Below are 24,177 nucleotides of genomic sequence, written 5' to 3'. Positions count from 1 at the left end.
GCCTGACAGGTAAGTATGGGAAAGCCACAGACACTACCTTAGAAATGACCCTGCAGGACTGTATGTTGAAAGAATCCCGTTCAAAAATGACTCCAGGATCCTCAGGGGTCCAGGGCCCACCCTGCTGCAGCTGAGCAGACTGTAGAACACTCTGATGCACATTTCAGGAACAAGGAGAGAGAGAAAAAAAAAAAAAAGCAGGGTGCAAAAGGGAAAGAGCGAGCAGCGATGTGAGGAGAAATGAGAGAGCCAACTGCAGTCTCTCCTCTTCATGGGTCCTGTCCAGGCCAACCAGGCCCAGCAGGCTACCACACGATGGGGCCAGGAGAGGACAGAGTGCAGCCACCCCACTCACATGTCCAACAGCACAAAGGATGTATTTGGCCATTGCCAGGGCCTGCAGCTGGGCCCAGAGTCCCCAGTAGCGTGGCTGTCACTTCTTATTTGGCCAAGTCCACTCAGTTCCTGGCAGTGCCAGGGGTGTGGATCTGAGGTTTGCCCTGAGGCTGCAGCACCAAGTCCAAGCTTTTGAGAGGAATTTGGGGTATTATCTTCCAAAATGCTCCAAGAAACCACGAGTCAGGGATCTCTACCCTTTATTTGTCCCCTTCTGTGGATGCTAAAATGGATCTCCCTGTATAAGACAAAGAGTACCCACACCTCTGCTGTTGTAGTTCTCAGAACCTCAAAGCCAGGAACCCTAAAACATTGGTTCTCATGGTTCATAACCAGTGTGCTGTTAGAGCCCAAGCCAGTCCCAATGCCTTGGCTTTGTCCATGCCTCACTTATCAAACACAAATATATAAAGCAGGTGTCTCCTAAGGTTTATTACAAACATCTGCCTCGTGGCCAGCTATACCCTCTCACCCTCTTTAACACCAGTCTGTCCCCCAAACACAATTTCAAGGGTGACTTGTATCCTGTGAAAAAAGTAAAAGAGTTTGCTGCAAGAAGGGCCATGGACCACAGAATCTCTTCCCTCATAGGCTGAAGTCTGAGCATGTTAGGGAGTTGCAACACATACTGGACCCTCTGTTAACACGGTGGTCACTGCAGAACACAAGCAAAGGTCCACCCCTAGAGATAAAGCCACCTGCCCTTCGGTGTTCTCCATGGACACAACACAGCCCTGACTGAGACACTATCCATACCACCTAGAAAGGAGAGGGCACATGTGTCTGTCTACTCCAGTGCCTTCTGTCTAACACAACACAATTTGGGGGGAAGAGGACCAGGGCATACATTCTGATATGTTTTATTTATGAAACAAAACACTTGGTGAGGTGGGCAGGAAGGTGGTAAAGAACTGAGAACCCTCCGTTTCTGTGCCACAGTCCTGCATGTATTACCCAAGAACACACACCATCTTGGCAAGTGCCAGGGCCTAGCTCATATCCAACACAGCTTCAGCTTAGCACACATGCTCCCATCATGCACCAGAGATTTAAAATGCAATTGTGAGATTTAAAAAAAAAAAGAAGGGGAAGTAGGTGGTCCTCAAGCTCTGCCCCAAACCCTGTTCCTTTTGAATATTCAATGAAGTGCCACCTCTATCACACCAAAGAATGAGCCTGAATTTGGTTGACGCAGTTCTCCCTCATCAGCTTGCCTGCACTCCCATCTGAGACTGAACGTCCCCTTTGCCTTCATTCAACTTTGCTTTCTTGCTCAACTACTTCTCCTCCCTGGATTGTTTCACACACAGAAGTAAGAACTTGGACAAAGTTTAACCAGGAGTCTCCTCCACAATGCTGGGACACTCCTATCCCATACCAAAGTCTCTAGGATTGAGGCTTGGCTCTGTTTTTGATTCCAGCTTCTTGATAATATCAACCTTGGCAGGCAACAGGTGCTAGTCTAAGTAGTTAGGTCCATGCCACCATCATGAAGGCTTAGCTGGAATTCCAAGTTCACATACTACTGAATGTCAGACACTGCCTTAAGTACTCACATATTAATTGATTTGATCTTCTAAACAATTCCAGAATATCAGCGTATCTCCATTTTATAAATGAAAAAACCAAGACCTACAGAGTTGAAGTAACTTTCTGAAGGTCACAGTGCTGGTTAAACAGGAGATAAGATTCAAATCCAGGTTCTGGGCTTCTGAGGCCAGGCTCTGAAATGCTCCTCAGTGATCACCTACAAGTGAACGAATCTGACCAGCGCCTTTAGTGAGCAACCAGAGATGTCCACCAGCCTCAGCCAGCAGCTCTCTAACAGCCCCCTGCTGAACCACGATGCTCCCTGAAAAACCCTTCCCAAATGCTGTTTGACTCAGATATGCTAAGAAATATTCCAGGAAGTACCAAATGCATAGTTCCCTTCCTTTCCTTTGGGGAAGCAACAGCCCACTCCACCTGCCTACATAGTGCCCGAAGCTGTTCACTGATTGGCATTGTGGAGTCTCCTTGAGGACTGTGAAACACACAGGACATATACACACAGACACTCACATTCACACAAACACACACGCATGCATTCGTGCAGGCATGCCAGAGATGCAGGGTTGCATTTTTGAGGGTGTTTAGAAACACACATATTCTCATGAACATGACACTCCCCCACCACCACCATTAGTCCAACAATCTCCGTGGAAAAGGACTAAAGTGTTCCTCTAACTTGTAAAGGTAAAAAGCTAGAGTCTCCATTGTTTCTATGTCCCAAACCTCCTTCCTACCCACTTTGCAGAAGATGAATGCAAGCATGATAAGGAATGCTGCAAATCTATGCCAAATATCAACCTAGCTATTCAATGAATATATAAATGCAATTGACATTCCTCCCCAGTCTGAAATTCTTTCTTCACACTCCGGATATATTACACTACTCTCTTTTTATATAAACATGCCACTTTAAATGCTAATTCAGCTGCAACACTCAATTTTTTCTTCGTTTTGTTTTTGGGTTTCTAACATTCAAAATGACACTGGACTTCCATTTGGCTTCAACAACAGATATTTTGAATCTTTACTTTAATATTTGCAGGTGGGGGGAGGTAAAAAGCACAGACGGGAAACCTAAATTTATTTTAAAACTTATCCAAATATAGTTTACATGTCCTTTATTTTGCTTGAATTAAATTTCTTCATTCTCTTTCAGGAAATGTTATCTTCACCTTGTTGAAAAATCTCATAAATCTATTTCAAATTTGCTGTAAAAGCAGGTGATTCTTTCTCCTTGCATTCTAGAAATAACCTCATTTTACTCAAACTACTTTTCTAAACAGGCAGCCACGGCAGTATTCTCAAACATATCAGGCTAGGATGTAAGTTCACTTTTGAAAAAAAAAATACAAAGACCTGTGTACACCAATTGCATCAATTCAAGCCTATTCAATTAGTTAGAAGGTGACTTTCAACTGTGCTTCAAAATGAGGACTTCCAACCTTACAAATACCCTAACCCAATGCACACAATTCAATCTATTTAATGCAAGGCTGACCCAACCTCCTAACTCCTGCAGGCTCAGCTCCACTAGTGATGGCCAGGGACAAAATGCTCCTTGACACTCTCTCTCCTCTAGTAGCCTTGTCTCTCACCAGTGCACCAGGAGCACACACCAGTCATCGGCATTTGCTGTGCCCAGCTTAGTGGCACCTGGCTCAAAGAGCAGCACATCGTTGTGAGGCAGTAAAGGGAAGACATCTTTAAGACCCACTTGGATGAATTTCCAGCTTAGGGATGCTTGGCCCTGTGGCAGGTGCATTTAACTTGGATATGCCATCTGGCAGGAGGGAAGGGAGCTTTCTAGGAGCTCCCTTGAAACCATCACCTAACAGTGGACATTTACCGTGGACCCTTCCATGGTCAGTCCTCCTAAACGCCAACCAGAGCGATGATGAGAGAAAACATAGGAACGGAGAAGGAACATAAAAATGCTACGCAAGGGAGATTGCTAGTAGAAACTGACATCGTCATTAGTCCATGATGTTGAAGCCAAGACTTGAACTGCCTTCTCTGGTACCTTCGATGCTCCTAGCAGTTCCTCAGCACACAGACATACACTTCCCCAGGTGACTGTTCCAGAGCAGCTCCTCAGGATTCCAGCTGCTGAATATCCTGAAACAGTATCTCCCAAGCATGTGTGACGACACACACACACACCTAAGTGTCAGTTGCTGCTTCCACTACCCCAGTGACAGCTGCCGATGAAGGCAGAGATCACAGACATACAGGGTGCCACAAAAAAGGCAGAGGAACCACGTTACGTAGCAGGGAGAATCTGTTTGCTGAGAATGGACAGTGTAGTTTCCTTCTTTGTGTAAACAGAAGCAGAAGGAGAGGAACAAGGGAGTTGGCCCTAGCCAATTTCCTGCCTCTCTCTCTAGGGTATAAACATTACCAAGGACACTCCATCCTGGAAAGCTGTTTATTCAGGCAACTGTCAAGTCACTGGGGTGGGGTGGGGCAGGGCAGAGTCCTTTATAGACAGACATCTGGGTTGTTCCTCATCATCCATTAGCTTACATCTTGGGCTTTGCCATTTTTTCCACTTGTTTTACTTGAAAATAAGCTCCTCTCAATTTTTCCACTTAGCAATGTCACTTCGGACTAAAACACCAAATGCGGGTCAACCCTCCCCCCTGCCACAACACTAATGGCACTTTCAGAGATTCAGATAACTTGGGCTAGTCTTCGAAAAATCAAACCGAGGGAACATCAAGAGAGGGCTACACATTCCATATTGCATTCAAACCGTGAAGAATCCGTCATCAGAGACCTAGCCAGTCCTGATCTAGCAGGTGCAGTGACTGGAAGCTGACAGAAGAGGCAGGGCACATTCAGGCAGCTTGCAGGAGGCTCACTTTGTAGTGATCAGGAGATAGATTCCTATGCATGCTAGAGAAGTTACAGCATTGGACATTTTGTTGAACCCAAAGACCAGTCCACTAGAAGCCACTCTCTCTCTCTTTTTTTTTTTAAATTATTATTGATTACATTGTATTATGAGACATAGTTCTACAGGTACTGAAATTCCCCCCACCCCTACCCAACCCTCCCCCCATGGTGGACTCCTCCACTTTGTTGTGAAACCACAATTCAAGGTCAGTTGAGACACCTTCATTGTAAGCATATATCAAGCATAGAGTTCAGCATCTTATTGTCCAGATAAGTTTATCTGCTTCTTGGGGAGACCTTCTCTGGTCTGAAGAGTAAAACCCCAATCAATTAAAAGCCCCAGCAGCAACAATGTATATTGTTATGGAATTAACTAACATAGTGTTGAGTAAACAATATATTAAAATTACATGTAAGTTCTTAACAACCTCCTGCGACTATTTCAATGATATTTTAACAATTGAGGTAGAAGCCACTCTCTTAAAAAGGCTAAAACTCTAAAGCTACAGTTCGGAAGTTAAATATTACAATGTGCCATTTCCTAAGGTATTATCTCATTGCATTATCTTCTACTCCCAAGTGGTACATAATAAAGCATTTCAGTAATAAAAAATTGTGATAATTTTTATGATGTTTGGCATTAAGTCATAACGCTACTGCAGCTGACAGTCCAATTATCATAAAATCTCATTCATTTGGGTCAATCTTCACCATGAGAGAAGCAATCACCACCAACAACAAAACACATAAAAAACAAAGCCCATTAAAAAGCCACAAATTTTGTATTTGTTCTTATTCAAAATAGATTAATACTTATTTTTGTCTTTTACTTTCATGTCCCCATAAATATTTGAATTTTACTTTATATAATCACTACCAATTTTAAATAAAAATATCATAAGACTATCAAAGTGTAGAGGGCATGCTATAAACACACAAGCAAATTTCACCTCATCAAGCATATATATGAAGCTCTCTGTAGAGTCTTCTCAAATCTCTTGTCTCGTACTGACTCCTGGCACATAACCTTTATCGCAAACTTGCTTCCTCTGCATGTTTTACACTTTACATATAAATGATTTTACTCAGCAACATCACGATGTATTGTTATACATACTTTTCAATCTTGTCATGCAAATGCAATCTCTTCTCCAGAGTTTGCTTTGAGTGCTTGCTAACTGTTTTATGTTTTATTATTATACCTACTGAGGTATCCTCATCATTTTATTTGCCACGATTCTATCACTACTTTGATAAGCAGCTAGGAAGAGCAGAAAATAAGACAGCTTTAGCTCCAAAGGAAAATGACAGAGGAAGGGTTAAAAGATCGTAGGATCAGAAGTCTCAATGCACGGATGCTCCTGGCATGGAGTGTGTGGCTAGCATTCCCTCCCTCCTCCCCCGGCAAAGGAAGCTGGAGCACAGGGAGAACTGGGAGTCCTGGAAGGGCAGGTGGCTAGAATGGACACTTCTAAGGAGCTATTGGGTTACCTAATAACATCTTCCCTTGATTTCCTTTATCTGTTGCTCTGTGCATCTTATAAAGAGGTCACATTGCCTTTGCAAGTTTTGAATTGAATAGGGAACAAGAAGTTTTTACCAATAACAAGTGTAAATTATAAATTAGTGAGAATTTGATTTTTTTCTAGACATATTAGTTTGCTTTCTCAGACTTGAAAATAATAATATAGGTTCTGTGTCCTTTAACCTACAAAAGCTTTCATTTAAATATTTTTATCAAGTGATTTTTAAAAATCTTGCAACTTACTTAATGCTTACTTAATACTAAAAAAAAAAAAAAATCCCACAAATTGTTTCAAAATGAAGAAAATGGAATGCTAAGGCACACCCGGCACGGCATATAAATCAGAAGCAACAGATCCAGCGAAATAAGATGCTTTCCTCCGATAGTACAGTCCTCCTGACAAGTTCAATTACATTGTCATGTAACCAAAGGCAATGAGGAAAAAGGCAATGTACTGTGTGCAGCTGCTGACTGTTAACATGTAAAGGACTCCGCAGAACAGCAGGACCACATCGTCAGTCCTTCTGGGAGGCTTAAAAGATTTGAAAGTATTTATGCGGGAGAAATTTGGGCAGTCAATAAAACAAGCAAGCTTTAACAATTTCAACAGTCAGGTACCAGGATGTGGGCCTACACTAACACCTAAGGAGAGTGCACTTGTGCTCTTCTTCATTAGATTTTTATTAAAATCACTCTAGCGTTTGTTTTAAAGAGCATTTTCTTTGTCTAAAAGTCGTAAAACAAGCTTGCATGAGGAGAATAACTGGCATTCTGTTTGCTGTTATGGAAAACGCTGGGTGGCCTGCGTTTCAAAACCACTATATTAGGCATCATTAATTCTTTAGAAAGTATTTGTTATAACAGAAAATAGAAAACAGCACATTTACTTTTGGTTTGCTTCACTTGGAAGTATTAATTGTCCCAGAATTCACTCAAATGAAGGCAGCTCTGCATTGGTCTACCTTGGCACCCGAATAATCAGCTAATTTTTGTTAGGGAGAATATTTTAAATGATTTGCATAATTTCATCCTTTTTTCTTACTATGTATTCAAAATAGTCTCCAAATAAGTTTCATATCCCTTCTTTTACAAAAGAAGCCTACTCTCTCAAAAAGAGGAAATTAACATTTTCTTTGCTCAGTGTGCATTTTACATCAACTCATAGCTATCAGCTAACATCAAAAGAATTGAGATTTACACAACTGCCCAAAGAGAAAAGCCCCGTATAGAGATACAAGGAACTTAACTTGCTAAGTAGCATGATTCTTACACTTAATGGCAGAATAAAATGATCACTTTAGGGTAGTAGGGTAGGACCATGATTTTTAGTTGCATTTTATAATCCTGTGAATTGTGGTCTTCCTGCCTTTTTACTTGTTGAATATGATGATTATTAGTAAGTTAACCTTGTGAATACAGAGTGGATTAGAATTGTCTTTGCAGAAGCTAATCAATAGGGGAGTGAGGAGGCAAGAGAAGTTTTAGGAGCTGCAGGGGGAGAGGGACATGTGGCTGTCTTCTTGAAACTGGACCTATGGAATGCATAAAACCTGTTTTCTCTTGTGGTTCACAAAAAAAATAATACAATGGATGGGAATGCACTAATATGATAACTCAGAAATAAGATGGTGACATTAAAAAGAAAAGCAATTATAAGGCTTAAAAGCAAGATTTGATCATAATTTTAGTTTCAAACAAAGATTTAAAAGGAAAAATATGTAGGGTATAAAAGCCCTTAAAAAAAAGAATCGAGAAAGTGAGTTATTTTCCCCTATAGGAATGCTTTATGTAGTTTTATTTCTATTTTCCTTATTTGTCACTATGATGAAAAATGACAGAGGTTTAGACTCTTCTAAGTTTAAGCAATAAAGCCCTAATTATGATGCAAAAGATGCATCATGATTTCAATGCATGTTTAATTGTAGGAGTGTTTTCTATGGGAAATTAGGACAGCCTCATCCCCCAGCAGCAGGAATGGAAGACGGGAGCTGATGACCATTAATATGGGCACATTCTCCAAGAATGATGCTCAGGAGGCTTTTCAGGCAGCCTGAACCTGTCTAAAAGCAAGCCACACCTCCACTGCAACTGACCGTGCACAGCTGATGGGCACCAGGTGCCCCACACAAAGGCTGGTCACCGCCAAACTCTAGCCAATAGAACAAAATCCCATGGAAACATTCACCACATAGTTTGGCAATCTTCCACAATGTGATCTGCAGGAACATATCTTAAAGCTGCCCCATCTGACAACTTTACTAACAGGAATCAGACACCTAATTCAAAAACCTCTAGATCAGCTTTTACACAGTTCCAGTTAACAACAGCCCCACATTCACTGTAGTGGAATATTAAGGGCAGTTAATTCTATGTTCTGCAACTTGTTGATAAAAAAAAAAAAGACCCAACTATGAATGATGTAAATGTGCCACTGGCTTTACAAAAAGCTGAAACACTACATGGAAATTCAAGTTGTTTCATACAAATGTCACTTCAATATAAGAATCCTGCCTGAATCAGGATTGGCTGGTAATATCTTCATAAATTCCAATGTCAACATATATCATTTACTCTGCATAATATCCATCATATAAAGAACGATCATATATTTCCAGAAAACACAGATGAGTACTCATTCTTGATTCAGATCAATTTATTCTATCTGCAGATCAAGTTAATAGACTCTCTTGATTATACAATAGAATTTTTTAAAAATTAAGTTCTCCCAGGAATAAATATGCATTTTGATTTGCAGTATTTATGAATAACACTCCAAAGTTATCATGAAATCATTAATATTGGATTTTTTCAAATAAATTCAGGGTTTTTTGTTTTCTGAATTGTATTGATAATCATTATTTTTTTCAGTACCAATTAAAAAAAAAAAAAACCCAACCAGGCCGAGAGGAATCCGCACTAGGAAGTATGCGAGAAGAAAACAAAATTTAACTACTTACAGACTGCCTCTTCTGGGGAGACTCAACTCCTTCTGTAAAAGAAAGGACACACATGTAGGAGATGCCCAGCACACGGAGACCACCACGACACCCAGTGGGGAACACAACATGTACCATGCTTGGCTTGGCAGTTTCTATAGGGAAAAGATTCCAATGCTGGAGTCTTTCTCACATTGTTCCTTTGACCCAATGCATCTAAGGTACAAACACAGTTTATCTGAATTCCTGAGCATTCCAGACTTCAAAGCTTCTACAGTAAAACACCAAGTTGAGTTACACAGGCTATAATTGAGCCTGCGGGAAATCTGAGTAACCCAGGCCCTTCAGCAAACAGGAAACAGAACTCAGAAGTAAGGAGACATTTTGCAGGGCAATTAAATGCAAGTTGAGATGAAAAGAGCAATTAAATCAGAAATAAATTCACGCGAAACAGGTGTATACCACAGATTATTAGTTTAAAAAAAAAAGATAATGCAAAAGGTTTCCTTCTGGTATTATTTCTCAAAACACATGGAATGCATTACTTGGGTTATTTTAAAAGTAGATCCAGGAGCCTGTAAAAGATAACTAGACACATAACAATGACTGAAGTGTCTTGCAGCTTTAAAAGGGTATACTTTAAAAATAAATACAATAAATTAAAATGGTACTCAGACACTGATCTCAAATTAAGAGCATTATTTATCTAGTGATCAAAGAGAGGCTATGGAAAATCAAAGAAACAAAGCGAACAAAACTAGATTCAGAAACATCTCTTGCAACTAAGGAAATTATTTAGGAACCCAGCTACTCAGAGAGTGACCACTGGGTAACAATAATAAAAAAACAAAGAGCAAGAGGTCATTTGGATGTCCTGAACAAAAAACCAAAATGAAGTGCACCATAAATTCAGAAGATTCAACTACATGTGGTTATTCCTTACTGTAATTCTCATCTCTTTGCTGCCTTCCAGGAGGCACCAGTACTGATTTGAAGGGAATCCCTTCCCTTCTCATTGCTCCTTTCCTCTCTTAGGTCTCTAACACACCTTTCCTGAAATGTCAGTCGTGGCTAGGAACCTCAGATATCACTTCTAAATAATGTCATTTACTCCAGCATAGTTTATAGGAAATGGCCTCAGGGGTATCAGCAGACTACAGGAGGCCCTTGGATCTACTGCTTCAAACACAGGACACCTGACTTCTATCCAGGGTGACATCTCATCATCTAACAGTTAGAAGAACAGTCTACACTTTGAGGTACCAAGTATCCTCTTTCCCCCAGTAGCAGACATTTTCTTGTGGAGGGCAGCAGGGCTCAGTGGTAATGTGTTTTATTTCCTCTGCTTTGTTTTTGTCTTTAATCCTTGATTATCCTCAAGAAATTACAGTGTTTGCTGAATCTGGCTCCCTGAGTCTGAAAAACTAATATACCTTTATCTACCAAAGACTTAAAAGGCAAGAGAAAGTCCCTGGCCAAGACAGGTTTCTTTAGGAACCAAAACATTAATAGAAAATAATCAGTTTTCTTTAATAGAAAAACAACGAGCAATTATCTACTTGTGTAAGTTTGGTCATGTCATGCCCTGAAAACTCATTTTACATACAAGTTAAAACAGAAGAAAGAAGAGAAATTTTTATAGAGCCAGTGCTGCCTGTAAAACTGATATCCTACGTTGATGCGAGACCAGTTCAAGTCGTGGCTGCTCCAATTCCAATCCAGCTCCCTGCTGATACACTTGAGAAAGCTAGTATAGTATGGACCTAGTAACTGGAGCTGGACATCCATGCTGTAGACAGACATGAATGGAATTCCACGCTCCTGGTCTTGACCTGGCCCTGACCTGGCCCTGACCTGGCCTGTGGCCATCCGGGAAGTAGCTGGAAACTCTCTCTTTTTCTTTCTCCCTCCAAGTTCTAATCCCCTCCCTCCTTCCCTTTCTCTCTCTGTAACTCTGCCTTTCAAATAAATAAATGTTTTAACACAAAGCGAGAGAATTCACTAGAAGAAATAACTCGCTAGACCATTTCCTTCAGAAAGAAACTGAGACCCACTTCATAGCCAAATGACTTAGGTCAAAGTAGGCTAATTCTGTTCTGTCCAGTAAGCTGATCTGACAGCAGCATAAAAGATACCTGAGGTGTTGGCATTACTGAAAAAATAAACCGGACGTCACTGCAACCATGAGCCTATGCAGACAGACCACTGAGAACACAGAAGAGGGAAAAAGGTAAACAAATGAGTTCAATAGCTTAAGCATGTTCCACCAAATGACCTCACCATAACCTGGCAGCTTTGCTCTAAGGGAAAGCTGCTGAAACAGCAAGATAAGGGATAAAAACCAACCCCATTTCTAATCAGAAGTCTTTCTAGTCGGTCCAGAATTATGAGTTCTAAACAAGCAAAAAGGTTACCATGGGTAACCAGGTTCATGGTTCCACGAGACAAGGGTTCCAATTCTCAGACGTGGAGTAGAAGACATTTAATCAACCACTGTCAACTGACCTACGGACACCACGCTAACCAAGCTGAAGGAGCTAATCCACCTGACGGCTTGAATGTCAGGCTCAGGCCTGGAAACTCAATTTGGTAGCAAATTGGAATCAGATGCGATGGTAATAAAGTGAGAGAAATGAATGTGCCGTGGCCAAGACCTTGTGAACGGCAGCTGCAACAGTCTGCATGTCCGGGAGGGCTGAACAACTGCAGACTGAGCAGGGAGCAGGCAGAGCCCTCATGGCCGGGGACCACATGCTGACAGATCTGCACTGGTCAAGGAACAGAGTTCAGGAGCGGCTCTGGTAGCACTTATACACTTGTCCTCATTTTGCTTTCTTAATGGCAGCATCAGGTCACCACCACCTACTTAGATAATTAGATCATACATGTGGCATTGGTTTGATTCATTCACCACAGCATATGCTTGAATACACGACCTACGGGTTCAAAATGCAGTGTCAGGTAAGAGAGAAAGGCAGGATGAGAGGAGAATGGACAAAAGGAACAAGTAGCAGTCATGTGAACAGTTACCACTGGATTAAAGTGATCCTTAATGTAGCAAAGACTGAAAATGGCTTTCTTGATTGCTATTGAATATTCACTGTCTTTGATAATCCGTAGGGCCGCTCTGGATCATCATTTGCTTGATACTGTTAGAGTGTGGGTAAAATGCTATTGTTGGGCAGTGTGAGGTTCCTTTGTGTAGAGAAAACTGCTATTCTGCTAGGCCAGGAGGCACCTGGAGCTTGGGAGGATTCAGCTTTAGTGATAAATCTGTTCTTTGCTGTCCTGCAACTTTGTGAACCCTGATTCAGGGGGGCAAGGGCACAATTCTTCTCTGGTCCCAGGAGCAGGAGGAAGATAAGGGTGTGAGAATGGGATGAGCCATACAGATAATGGGTATGGGAACAGAACAGGCTGCCTGTGCCTGAAGGTCATAAAAATGAACATGTCTAAGGTTGTTACTTTTGATGTATTTCCCAGCCCAAAAGGGCCTATACAAGCTTCTGTCTTGGGCTATTCGGGGTCCGACCGCCCTGCTTGGCTGGCCTGTGTGCCCCAAGCGTGGTCTGGCCCCAGCATGCTGGCGCAATAAACTCTGCTGTTTGCATTACCAGTGAGACTCTTTGTCGTTCTCTGGGGGTTGACTAGCTCGCACCCTGACAACCGGGGGCTTTAGCCTGGACTCTTAACAATACCAAATCCTTAGCAACCTTTCCAAAAATGGTAACTAGTAAATACCCATACGGATGCAATAAAATTAAAGATACAACAAAATTAACCGTATCTGGGAATCCTATTTTATTGACATCTCTTAAGGAGATCTGAGGATACCAGTTATTTGAAACCCTAAGAAAAATTCATGGAGATCTAGAAACAGCAGACAGACAAGGCAAATGACTGTCCCTTTGTCCCGGCATGCTTGGCCTGCAAAAGAGAAAGTAGCTTTTTCTTTCTTGAAGACAGTCAAATGCTAGTTTGACACATTCCAGCAATTTCCACAGGAATTTGCAAATTATTTATTGGAACTAACAAGTATTTACCAGTGATACATACACAAATAAAATAATATAGCTACCCATGTCACAAGTGTTTAGAGAAATCTCTGAGGTATACTTTGTGATTCATGGGTAAAATTGTGATTGAAAAGAGAAAAAAGGAGTTGGTGTTACAAGCAGTGGTTTAAGCCGCTGCATCCTGTTGTCGGGATGCTGTTCAGCTCCCAGCTCTGTTTCAGACATAGCTTCTTGCTAATACACCTGGGAAAGTGGCTGCTGACGGCTCCAACATGTGGATCTCTGTAGCCCACAAGGGAGACCTGGATGGAGTCCCTAGTTCCTGGCTCAGGCCTAGCCCAGTGCTGCTTGGTGAGGGCACTTAGGAGTGAAATCAGCATGCGGAGGATACCTCTTCTTCACATCCTGACACTCTCTCATTGTCACCTTGCCTTGCAAATAAGCAAATGAAGAGAGAAAGGATTTATAGATTTTTAAAGAGAGAGAGAGAGAGAGAGAAAGGAAATTTACAGAAGTTAAAATAACATGTACTGGTATTTTAAAAATCAGGAAAATTGGAATTAAAATTTAGGTTTAAAGGTGGGCATCTGGTGGGGTTGCGAGAGAAGAGGGGCTGTTTAAGAGCTGCATAAACTGTGTTCTCTCTGTATTAATGTTAAAAAGTTAGACATTGACATCTCACATCAGAATGCTTGGGTTCAAGTTCTGCGTCTACTCTCAATTAAAGCTTCCTGCTAATGTGTATCCTGGGAGGTAGCAGGTGATGGCTGAAATAGTGGTGTCCCTAACCACCAATACAGGAAGCCTGGATTGAGTTCATGGCTCCTGGTTTAGAAGCCCCACCTGCCCACTGCGGGCATGTAACACCCCAGTAACTGGAAGATTTGTCTCTACTCTTCAAATACATTTAAAAAGTGTTTATTTTGGTGGGAGAAACAACTGAAATCCATGTAGTTTTCTCATGATTCACATTTCCAGGACCCTTTTAAAGACACACAAATGCTCATTCCCTTAAGTGACAGACCTCAATTCTCCTCCCTTGCAGGTGAGAAGGGACTCCAGGACCCAGGGCAGAGAAGAGGAACAATGGAAACAATACAGTGGAGAAATCACCACATAATCAAGGGTAGCATTGCCATCCTGGCTTCAGACACCTTTCTCTGAGAAGATGTGAAACACCTCACTTATAAGATATTCCTCACCCCAATCCCTAACTCCTATAGAACCAAGAAAAAGCATCAGGGAAGTCCAAATGAGGGACATTCTACAAAACAGCTGCCAAATATTCGGCAAACCTCCAAGCTTCTTTTTTTAAATTATATATTTTTTATTTGAAAGATTTTACAGAAAGAGAGAGAGACATCTTCCATCCACTGGTTCACTCCCCAAACAGCTACAATGGCAGGAGCTCAAATGAGCCAAAGGGAGGAACAACTTCTGGGTCTCCCACATACATGGTCCAGGGGTCCAAGGACTTCACTATCCTCCCCTATTTTCTCAGGCCATAAGCAGGGAATCAGATCAACAGTGGGGCTGCTGGGAGTAGTATCGGCCCCAAAATGGAATGTCAGTGCTACAAGTAGAGGATTACCCTGTAATAATACCACTGGCCCCTCCAAGCTTATTTTAAGACAATACTTAAAACCATTTTTTAAGGAAATCATAGCAATTGCCTAAGAGGAGAACAGCTAGGATCAGCAGTGAAGGTGTGAAAAGTTGTAAGGTTAGAGATAAGTTTTTTACCCAAGTTTCCAAAAGAATGAATTATAAAACATGAAAGAGAACTCATGGAGGAGGTCCCAGGATTTGGCCTGGGCAAAGAAAGCTAGAAGGAAGCAACACCCTTTCTTCTCTCTGTTTGGACAGGTGATGTGTAAACTGCTTGTTCCAGAGGTGCTCCAGGCAGGCGTTTCCGAACAGACCACTCAAAGGAAGAACCTGAGTACAAACGAGGTCAGGGCTTTGGTGAGACTGTGGAGTCACCATCATCCAGGATGACACAGAAAGCCAGGGGACTGGGCAGGACAAGGAAGAGAGACCTTGTATCCAGATGGAGGGAGGTGCAATTCTCTGCATTCAGGGCCTTTATCACTCAAAATCTAGAACTGATGAAGCCATGCCAGAGAGGTAGTCTGCATTCCTACACTCCCCCCAGACACTGGTCTCCATCAACAGATGACATGATCTTTCAAAGGTGATGTGTGGTTGGCACTGTGGTGTTGCAAGTTAAGCTCAGCTCCGGCCACTGTAGCTGTCACTAGCGCATGTACGAAGAGGCCAACTCTGGGATCAGCTTCAAAACTGGGCAGGGAATTTGGAAGTTGGGCAACTTGCCTCCCTAACTCCTCCCACTAAAAACCCCAGTCCACAGATAGAGTAGCCAAGTCCAGAGCGCATGCGCGCACACACACACACATAGTTATCACCTTGCAGAAAGCAGCAAGTTTCAAATTCATGCACTGTCCCACTATCGCCTTGCCTGAATTGGTCAACAGTGATCTCATTCTGACTCTGAGTGTTAAAACAAGTAACTTAGGGCAAACAGTTCATTGAATCGGGATGTGCCGGGCAGTAGCTCTGGAGTCATTAAGGACACATAAGCAGAAAAGCAAACCAAAATTCCCTGAGAAGCTAGTTGGAGAAATACATACATGCACAAATCAAAGAGCTACTAGCAGGTACAAGATAATGCGACATAACTTGAATATGTAAATGCCAAGCAGGGAACAGGGTAGAAAAGAAAAGGGCTTGGAGTGAAGCCAGCCCCTGCAGTGGCTCTGCAGCCTGGCCACACATTAGTGTTCCCCAGAGAGCTTTTAAAATACCAACGCTGGGCCCACCCCTACCGATCCTGCCAGGTCTTTGCATGCTCTCTTTATAAGAGCCTAGCACTTCCACATCCTCTGAAGGATTGTTAGCTTGCATACACCCTTTGTCTTTGGAATTCTCTTTACAGAATATTAATTTTCTAAAAAGTTGTCGGAGTTGTAGTGAAGTTTGAGGACTGTGGAACAAGGAAAGTTGCCTGAAATTGAACTCTCTTCCTGGATAATATGTTAAATTAGCTCTGGATGGAGGCCCATCAAGGCACTGGCTATCGAAGAAATGCTTTGGTCCCAGATCTTTCCACAGAGGTTTCAGACTGTATCAGAGCAAGAGGCAAGAATAGCTAACATTCAAACAACTCCTGAGCAACCCAGTAAACTGTGCATGAAAGAAATATTAGGGTAGTACTTATCATATACATGGTTTTCTGCATAATTCCAACAGAATGGGAGCAGGTGCTTTGCTCAGCCATTAAGATGCCTACCTCCCAGGTCAGTACCTGGGTGTGGCTTGTGGTTCTAGCTACTGGTTCCAGCAGCTTGCCAATGCAGGTCCTGGGAGGCAGCAGGGATGCCTCGATTAGGTTCCTGCCCCATGCCTGGTAAGGCGGGGTGATCTGAGGGACTGGTCCAGCCATGGTTGTTGCGGGAATGCCAGGGGTAAGCCAGCACATGGGAGTGCTGATTTGCCTTCCCCGCCTCAGCTTTTTCTCTCCCTATCTATGTTCTTCTCAAAATTTCCTCCCAAGTCAACTAAAACTGGCATATCATTAGGGATATCCCTATAGAAATGCCGTAAGCCTATATAAGATCAGCAAAATTCTGTGAAATAACAGTAAAACTATCTCTGCATTTCAATGAAATAAATAAAACTTTTAAAAAATTTTTCAAAATCAAACACCCAGGGTGGGCACTGTGACATAGCAAGTTAAGCTGACTCTAGTGACAAGTGTGTTCCGTATCAGACAACCTGGGAACGATACTCATGCCGGCTGCCAATGCAGCTTTTTCTGCTCATGGGTCTGAGAGACAGCAGACAGCGTCACCAGAACGTCAGTGGCTGCCACCCCTGGGGGAGAGGAGGTTGGAGTCCCTGCCTCCTGGGTCCATTCCAGCCCAGCCCTGGCCGTTGCAGCATTCAAGCAGTGAACCAGCAAAAGAAAGAACTTTCTTGGGCCTCTCCCTCTCTGTTGTGCTTTCCAATCAAAAAGAAAAGCACGTGTCTACTTTCTTTGAAAAATGGAGAAGAAAGTAGCTACCCTCATTATGGATCTCAGTCTTTGGACCGGAGTTGTGACATGAGAGACTGAGAAGAGGAACTTGAATGAACCCACAAGCCGAGAAGGCTAGCACTGAGGATAGGAAAAAGCATAGGATTTTGCTCAAGAAAGATGGAAACATGTAGGTGAAGACACACTTCCTAAAGCAGCAAGGTAAAATTCATGAGTTCCGTACTTTCAGTAACAGAAAAAAACAAAACTCTCCGGCCAGCGTGAAAGTGAGGGCACATTTGGGGATGAAAGCAAGCCAAATGGGTTTCTGTGATTCAGTTACGCCTCTGTCAGGATAGTCAGTGTGGCAGCTGCTGCTCCAGGCACTGGGGATAAAGTTCCTCACTCGTAGTAAAAGCAGTGTGAACGGCTTGCAGAGGTTTCTACGCAAGGGAAGAGTGATTCCCGGATATCTGAAGAAAGTCAGATTGGCTATTTTCCCAACAAAGTAAATAAATGACCAAAACCAGGTGGGACTGACACTGCTCTCACTGTCTGATCAAGTTCAGCCCATCTGCCTAGGTCGGAGATACCATGAAAGGAAGCCAGTGAGCTGATGTGGGTGCATACAGATAGCAGGCAGAACAGAACAGATGGCTGGAAGCCAAATCCAAGCAGTGGATCCAGCCTTGAGCAAACTCAGGAGTTTTTGGAAATGTGAGCCAAGTAAGTCCCTTGGCCAACCAGTTTAACTTGTGTTTTCTGTTTCTTACAATTCAAAAATGCCCAACTGGCAAGCTGCTTGCACCCATGAGCTCTTCCGCAATGCCTGTGATGTACCCTGGCAGCCTCAGGAATGGGAGAGAATGAGGGAGCAGATGTGGCACAGTAGGGTGCAGTGAGGCAGCATCAAAGTCTTAGGAAAGTCCACATGGCTAGAGGAAAGGAGTGAAAACTCAACTGAAGGGGCATATGCACAAGGAGAGTCTGCCTTTCTCCTCCAGGCAATGGGAAGCAATGTGAGAATAACACGGTCAAACCAAAATGATGAAAAGAATCATTCTGCCATTAGGATGTAGGGTGGCTCACAAATGGTAAGATGGGAAAGAGAAGGAGACACAGAGAGATCTTCCAGCTGTTACTTCACTTCCCAAATGCCGGCAGCAGCAGGAACTGAGCCAGGCCACAACCATGAATCTGGAATTCCATCTCGGTTCCCCTTCAGCCTGGTCCAGCCCTGGCTGTTGTAGCCATGTAGGGAGGGAACCGGCATATGGAAGATTCTCATAGTCTCATTTTCGCACTCTCTCTATCTTTCAAACGAATAAATAACTAACTAAATTATATTTTTAAAAAAGCCTGAGATACTCAAACTCAGGCACTGTGATATAAGAATGTGGGCATCCCAAGTTCAGAGTAACCAGCTATGCCACCACTCACCAAGTGGGAAGCTTTTTCATTTACTCAGGAAGTGCAGCTGAGGGCTAGGATCAAGGAAGAGGCACAGGAGAAGACAGCAGAGTCAAGCAATAAGTGTAGGATGCACCAAAGTAGAGAAAAAAACGGAATTTCTGGGGAGGTACAGAATACCCATGGTGGAGCTAAGGGCTGAGTGTCGTCCAGAGAAGAGTAAAAGAGATATCTGGAAGTACTGAGAGCATTTCATATGGTTAGTATTTAAATCTGAAGCTGGAGGAAGAGATGGGCAATGGGGGAGGGGGGAGGGGGAAGGAATCTACCAAGGCACAGAAGGTAGACCAGATGGTCCCTGCCAAGCAGGAGCATAAGATAAAGTTAGACAGTAAAACAAAAGCGATCTTCACTTCCATGAAAAGTTAAACATCAATCATACAAAATGCTTTTCACCTGAAAATTGTTAAACAACTGATGGGAACTGCTCTTCTTTGTTAAACTCAACTACCTTTATCAGCTTCATATTGGTGTCCGTACTGACTGCATGTGACATATGTTATCTTCCTTAATTTTCAATGATTTCACCATCTTATAGGTGAGAATACTGAGGAAAGGATAGGCTAAACAGCTTAATCTGTCTTTGAATTTACATGTACTGGACACCAGAATATTTTATTTTCCATCAATAACTAATGATTTGGGGAAGGGCATTTGGTTCAGCAGTCGCTACTTGAAACACCTGTTGCTATATAGAGTGCTTGGTTCGAGTCTCAGCTACCCTGCCTGAGAATCAGCTTCTTGCTAACGCACATTCTGGGGGATGGCAGCTAATGGCTGCATTCCCCGGATCTCTCCCATCCATGTAAGAAACCGGGATGGAGCTCTAGGCTTCCTCCTCTGGCCTGGTCAACACTAGCTATTTCTGGCATTGAAGCAGTGAACCAGCGTCTGGAGCATCTCTATTTTTCAAATAAAATGAAAATAAATGGTCAATAGAATGTTAAAAAACAAGAAACCTTATAAGTAACAAGTTGGCATATTTGTAGTGTAATGCCCTCCGTTAGGTGTCAAATTGCCACCAAGGGTATCCCCCACTGCCCAGTGCTCTCAGCAAAGAGCAAACACAACACAGAACACAGCAGCTCCTTCGAAGCACATTTCACACTTCAATTATTGTTACAGACTGATTTCATCTGAAGCAAAACCCTACAAATGTTTTTTTTAACACAGACCTTTGAAAGTAGAACAAGTATAAAAGTCAAGTAATCAGCTAACGCTGGGTAAATGAGCAAATAAATATCATTTTCAGCCAAAAACCATAGTCTTTGATGCTTCCGTATATGTATGCATAATATACTGGATGCCCTAGATACAAAAAAAAAATTCAAGCTTAGGAATTAAACATTGCTATACACATCATACGAGGGAAACCCACCCCTACACTCAAGGCTTGCATTCTTTGCTGCAAGGCTTGGCCAAGGCATGGACTAGAACTAGACAGGAGAGCAGGTCTGTTTTACTGAGCGTTTACTACACATGAAGCAAAGTATACTTCTGATCTCAAGGTCAACAGCTTCCAGCCACTGCCAAATTGCATCTTCCGGGCTCACTTTGTTCTCAAAGAACAAAAGAACTGTCTCTTTCAAGCAAAAGATCCCATGTCATTTTTAAAATTAAGGGAAACCGCTCTGATCAAATTAGAAAAGTTACAGTCCTTCATCATGAAAAAGACTAAAATCGGAACTACATGATCAATAGAACATAAAGCTAAAAAATCCTTTCTTAAGTCAATTGACTATTTCATAGTGATTATGCAAAGAGAGGGACAGGCACTGCAGTGTGGGGAGTTTAGCCACTGCTCAGGATACCCGAATGCTACACTGCAGTGCTGGTGCAAGTCCTGGCTGTTCCACTGCCAAGGCAGCTAGAAGGCAGCAGACAGCAATTCAAGCACTTGAGTCCCTGCTGCCCATGTGGATAATCCAAATGCAATTCCTGCATTCTGAAATCAGCCTGACCCAGTAATTGTGGCCAACTGGGGAGTGAATCAGTGGAAGGAATCTTTCTGTCACTCTGCCTTTCAAATAGATACTTTCTCTCTCTCATGCCATATTCTAGTCCAAGCCTGAAAGTGTCATTGAATGACTTTAATTTCTCTCTATCTCACTTTCCTAAACTGTAAAATGAAGGCAACACCTCCACAACCACCCCATCCTGGAGTTTAGGGTTTTTTTTTGACCCACACGGGTACCTGTAGCCAGCTGCATGCTGCCCTGGAGGAGGGCACGTGCAGCAGGCCTCCAAGACCCCCTGCTTGGAGGCCTTTCAAACATAAAGGTACATAAAGCTGAATACACTGGATCCCTCAGGGAAGGGAAGCTCAGAAGGCCTCCAGGACTACCCCGTCCTGGAGGTTAGGTTTTTCTGACCAAGACATGTGCCTGCAGCTGGGTGGCCTGGTACCAAAGGTGCTGGGCAAAGCCCCTCATGTCCCTCTCCCGATTAGAGGGTCATGATATACAGGGAGAGAATGGGATTGCACAGGTAGCAGTGGGAGATGACCTGTGGTTTTTATACCCAGTTTAAGAATTACATCTGAAGGACTTCCATAGACAAGTCTACAACATGTGCACATAAGTAGGAAACTGACTAATTGGTTTGGAGGGGAGAACAAGAGTGGGAAAAGTGGGTCTGATAGCAGAATCTGTGGGGGCAATGTGAGCTCACTCCTGTGGAACTGCAATCTCTGCTGGCTTGCCCAAGAACTGTGCATGGGGTCAGGCCTTGCTGGGGAGCCCAGGGGGTGCCCCAGCTGAGTTGGTGTTCCCACTGGTGAGAAAGAAAGTAGGACTGATGGCAGCTGGTGTGGCTGTGCCTGGCTACAGATGGCACTGGTGCTTGTGTGCACTGGGATGGTGGAGTAACAGATCGGCTGGACTCCAGCCCCAACTGATACTCAAGAGAGCCAGGTTGGGTGTAGAATAGGCCAGGATAGGTCTTGACTTCTGATGAACTACGTGAAATCTGTGACTGGGTGCAGACCAGGCAGCGCTGGGCTACAATAACCAACAAGAACAAGAACGGGTGTGGCTGACTGAGCAAGGTCACTGTTCTCGCCAGTACAGGAGGTGAACAAAGTCAGCCTGGGCCAATGACCCACTGGTGTGTACAAGAACTCCACTGAGAGGAGATTCGATGTAGGAACTTGGGACGCAGTCCCTGCAGGTGAGAGTAAGAAGCAAGGCAAGGAGCAGCACAGACCACATCAGGTTACAGTACCTGCTGGCATATATGTGAGTCAGGTCTAGGGACAGACCAGTCTGGGCCAGTTCATAACACCCACTGGCAGATGTGAGAACCACGGCAGGGGACAGGAGGAGCCAGATCAGGCTGTAGTATCAGCCAGTTCACATTATGACCAGGACAGCAATCAGGCTGGGCTGGGATAGGCTGCAGCACCCAGTAACAGGAGCTGAAACAGGGGGGCAGACTAGGCCAGGCCAGGCAGTGCAATAAGACTGCAGACACTGAGGTGAGGTGAGTCATGCCGGCCTGGGCCCAGAGAGCACCAGGTATGTGAGTTCCAGTAACAGCGGATCTGACAACGCTGACATAGCTTGGCTCAGGTTGGCCCACCTGTGTGGTGGGGGATGAGTTCCTAAGGCCCATGGGAACCAGTAGGTGTGGGTAGATTGGCCCAGATCCTGGGGTTCACCTTCTAAGTGGGTGTTGGTTTCATGACCCCCGGGAATGGGGGTCTCTGGTGGGGCTTGGGTCTTCTGTCCCAAGCCCTGGAGCCCATCGTACCAGGTGGATGTCAGGTTCATGAGGTGAGGGATCCGGCGATTCTTGGGACACTTGGCCCAGGTACTTGGACTCACCTCCAAGAACATGCCCTACTTAATGAAAGAGGTGGAGCAGTGGACACAGGCCCTGTTGTAAAAGAACATGCAGCACATTTGGTGCTATAGCAGAACAGAACTAACTGGACAACAACCCCAAACGATGACAGCAAAAAATCTCAGTGAATGGAACCAATGGGAGGGTGACATCATCCTTGGATCAGTGAAATCTGTAGCATTTCAGAACTATCCAAACCACTGGGACAGAACCCTTGGAATATGTACACATTGAGACTCTACACTGATATGAGGTGGCGGTTCCTCATCCCTGGGTACTGGGACGTGTGGAAAGTCATGAGTGGTTCCCCCTTTGTCTCTCTTCTTCCCCCAGGAACAACAAGAAGAAATAGCAAATTTGGAAGCAATGAATTCACCCAATTTTTCATAAACCTCAATCCTTCCTACCCTGATCAACCATATAATCATTACTAAAAGAATAAAAGTAAAAAATACATATAGAATACATTTTTTAAATAGGAAGGCAATGTATTGCCACACAGGACAAAGAGAAGACTGGAAGTATGCACCCTGCATCCAGCACAGTTCCTAAACATACGAATATCTGATGAAGGGATGTAAATATTTAATGCACAAATGGGATTAAAAATTCAAGGTACTGTTAGAGAAAACATTTTGAAAACCATGCATAATATTCTCAGATCATGGATTTCCCAAAAATGTATTAATATTAGCTATTATTATTTACACGCATTATTCAAGTTAGTTGAGGAAACTAGAGTGCCAGGAAAGGGTTCTACCAGAGTAGAACAAGGTTAGACAGCAGGTCTACATGACCCTTAGCCCTCTTCCACATTGGAATGCTGACCTAAGCATGGCATTGCCAAAAAGCCTGAACACACAAGGCCAAGTGGGCTTCTGTGAAGCCACACACCTTCTCAGCAAGTCCATAGCAAGAGGAGAGCAAACATCCACACTGCTGCCACTTAACAAGGCAAATCTACACAAGATTCAGGACAGTCACAAAATCAAGGTCGTGGTGGACAAGTCTTGGTGATGTTCTCTTTCCTTCGAGGAGACTTATGAAGTCACTTGATAAATATGCAAATCTGCCCTACCACTTAGCTGTGCTTCTTGCTTCACAGGAATACCCGTGGCCCACAGTGAGCTGAGATAAAAAGGCAGCACCACACAGCTGTGCCCCATGAGTCTCGGCAATTCTTTTTCAGTTCTTCCATCTATTACCAGCAAATTACAGTAAATTCAAAATATTGATCTGTACACCCTTATATGGGAAGAAAGTTACCATTGACTTTTATTGCTTATTGTTGAATCCAATTCTCTGGAATCAATACAAGCTACAATGTTCATAAGCTTCTAAAAAGCTAGTTAATATAGTGGATATGAGACGGCTTTTAAAATCACTAGAAATCTATAGGGTTCTTCAACACAATGGTGGCAAACATCTTCAGTGTTCAAAAGCCTTATTTTATTTTAGAACCTTCACCTTCCCCAGAAAAATGCCCTGAGACTGAAATGAATACTAACA

The 24,177-nt window shown here is 43.2% G+C and overlaps 1 protein-coding gene across 1 annotated transcript in view; it reads right to left on the bottom strand.

The window, feature by feature from the left end:
• Positions 1-24,177, bottom strand: part of MAST4 (microtubule associated serine/threonine kinase family member 4) — a 594,255-nt gene that overhangs the window by 267,752 nt on the left and 302,326 nt on the right. Inside the window, exon 4 of the mRNA XM_040977340.1 lies at positions 9,325-9,356. Within this exon, the coding sequence (XP_040833274.1) occupies positions 9,325-9,356 (32 nt within the window). The remainder of the gene's footprint in view (positions 1-9,324; positions 9,357-24,177) is intronic.

The sequence above is a fragment of the Ochotona curzoniae genome, unplaced genomic scaffold (genome assembly GCF_017591425.1).
Source record: "Ochotona curzoniae isolate NIBS_2020 unplaced genomic scaffold, NIBS_Ocur_1.0 contig_2754, whole genome shotgun sequence".
Taxonomy (NCBI): Eukaryota; Metazoa; Chordata; class Mammalia; order Lagomorpha; family Ochotonidae; genus Ochotona; species Ochotona curzoniae.
Note: the sequence above shows the minus strand (reverse complement) of the source record. Positions and strands in the feature narration are given on the sequence as shown.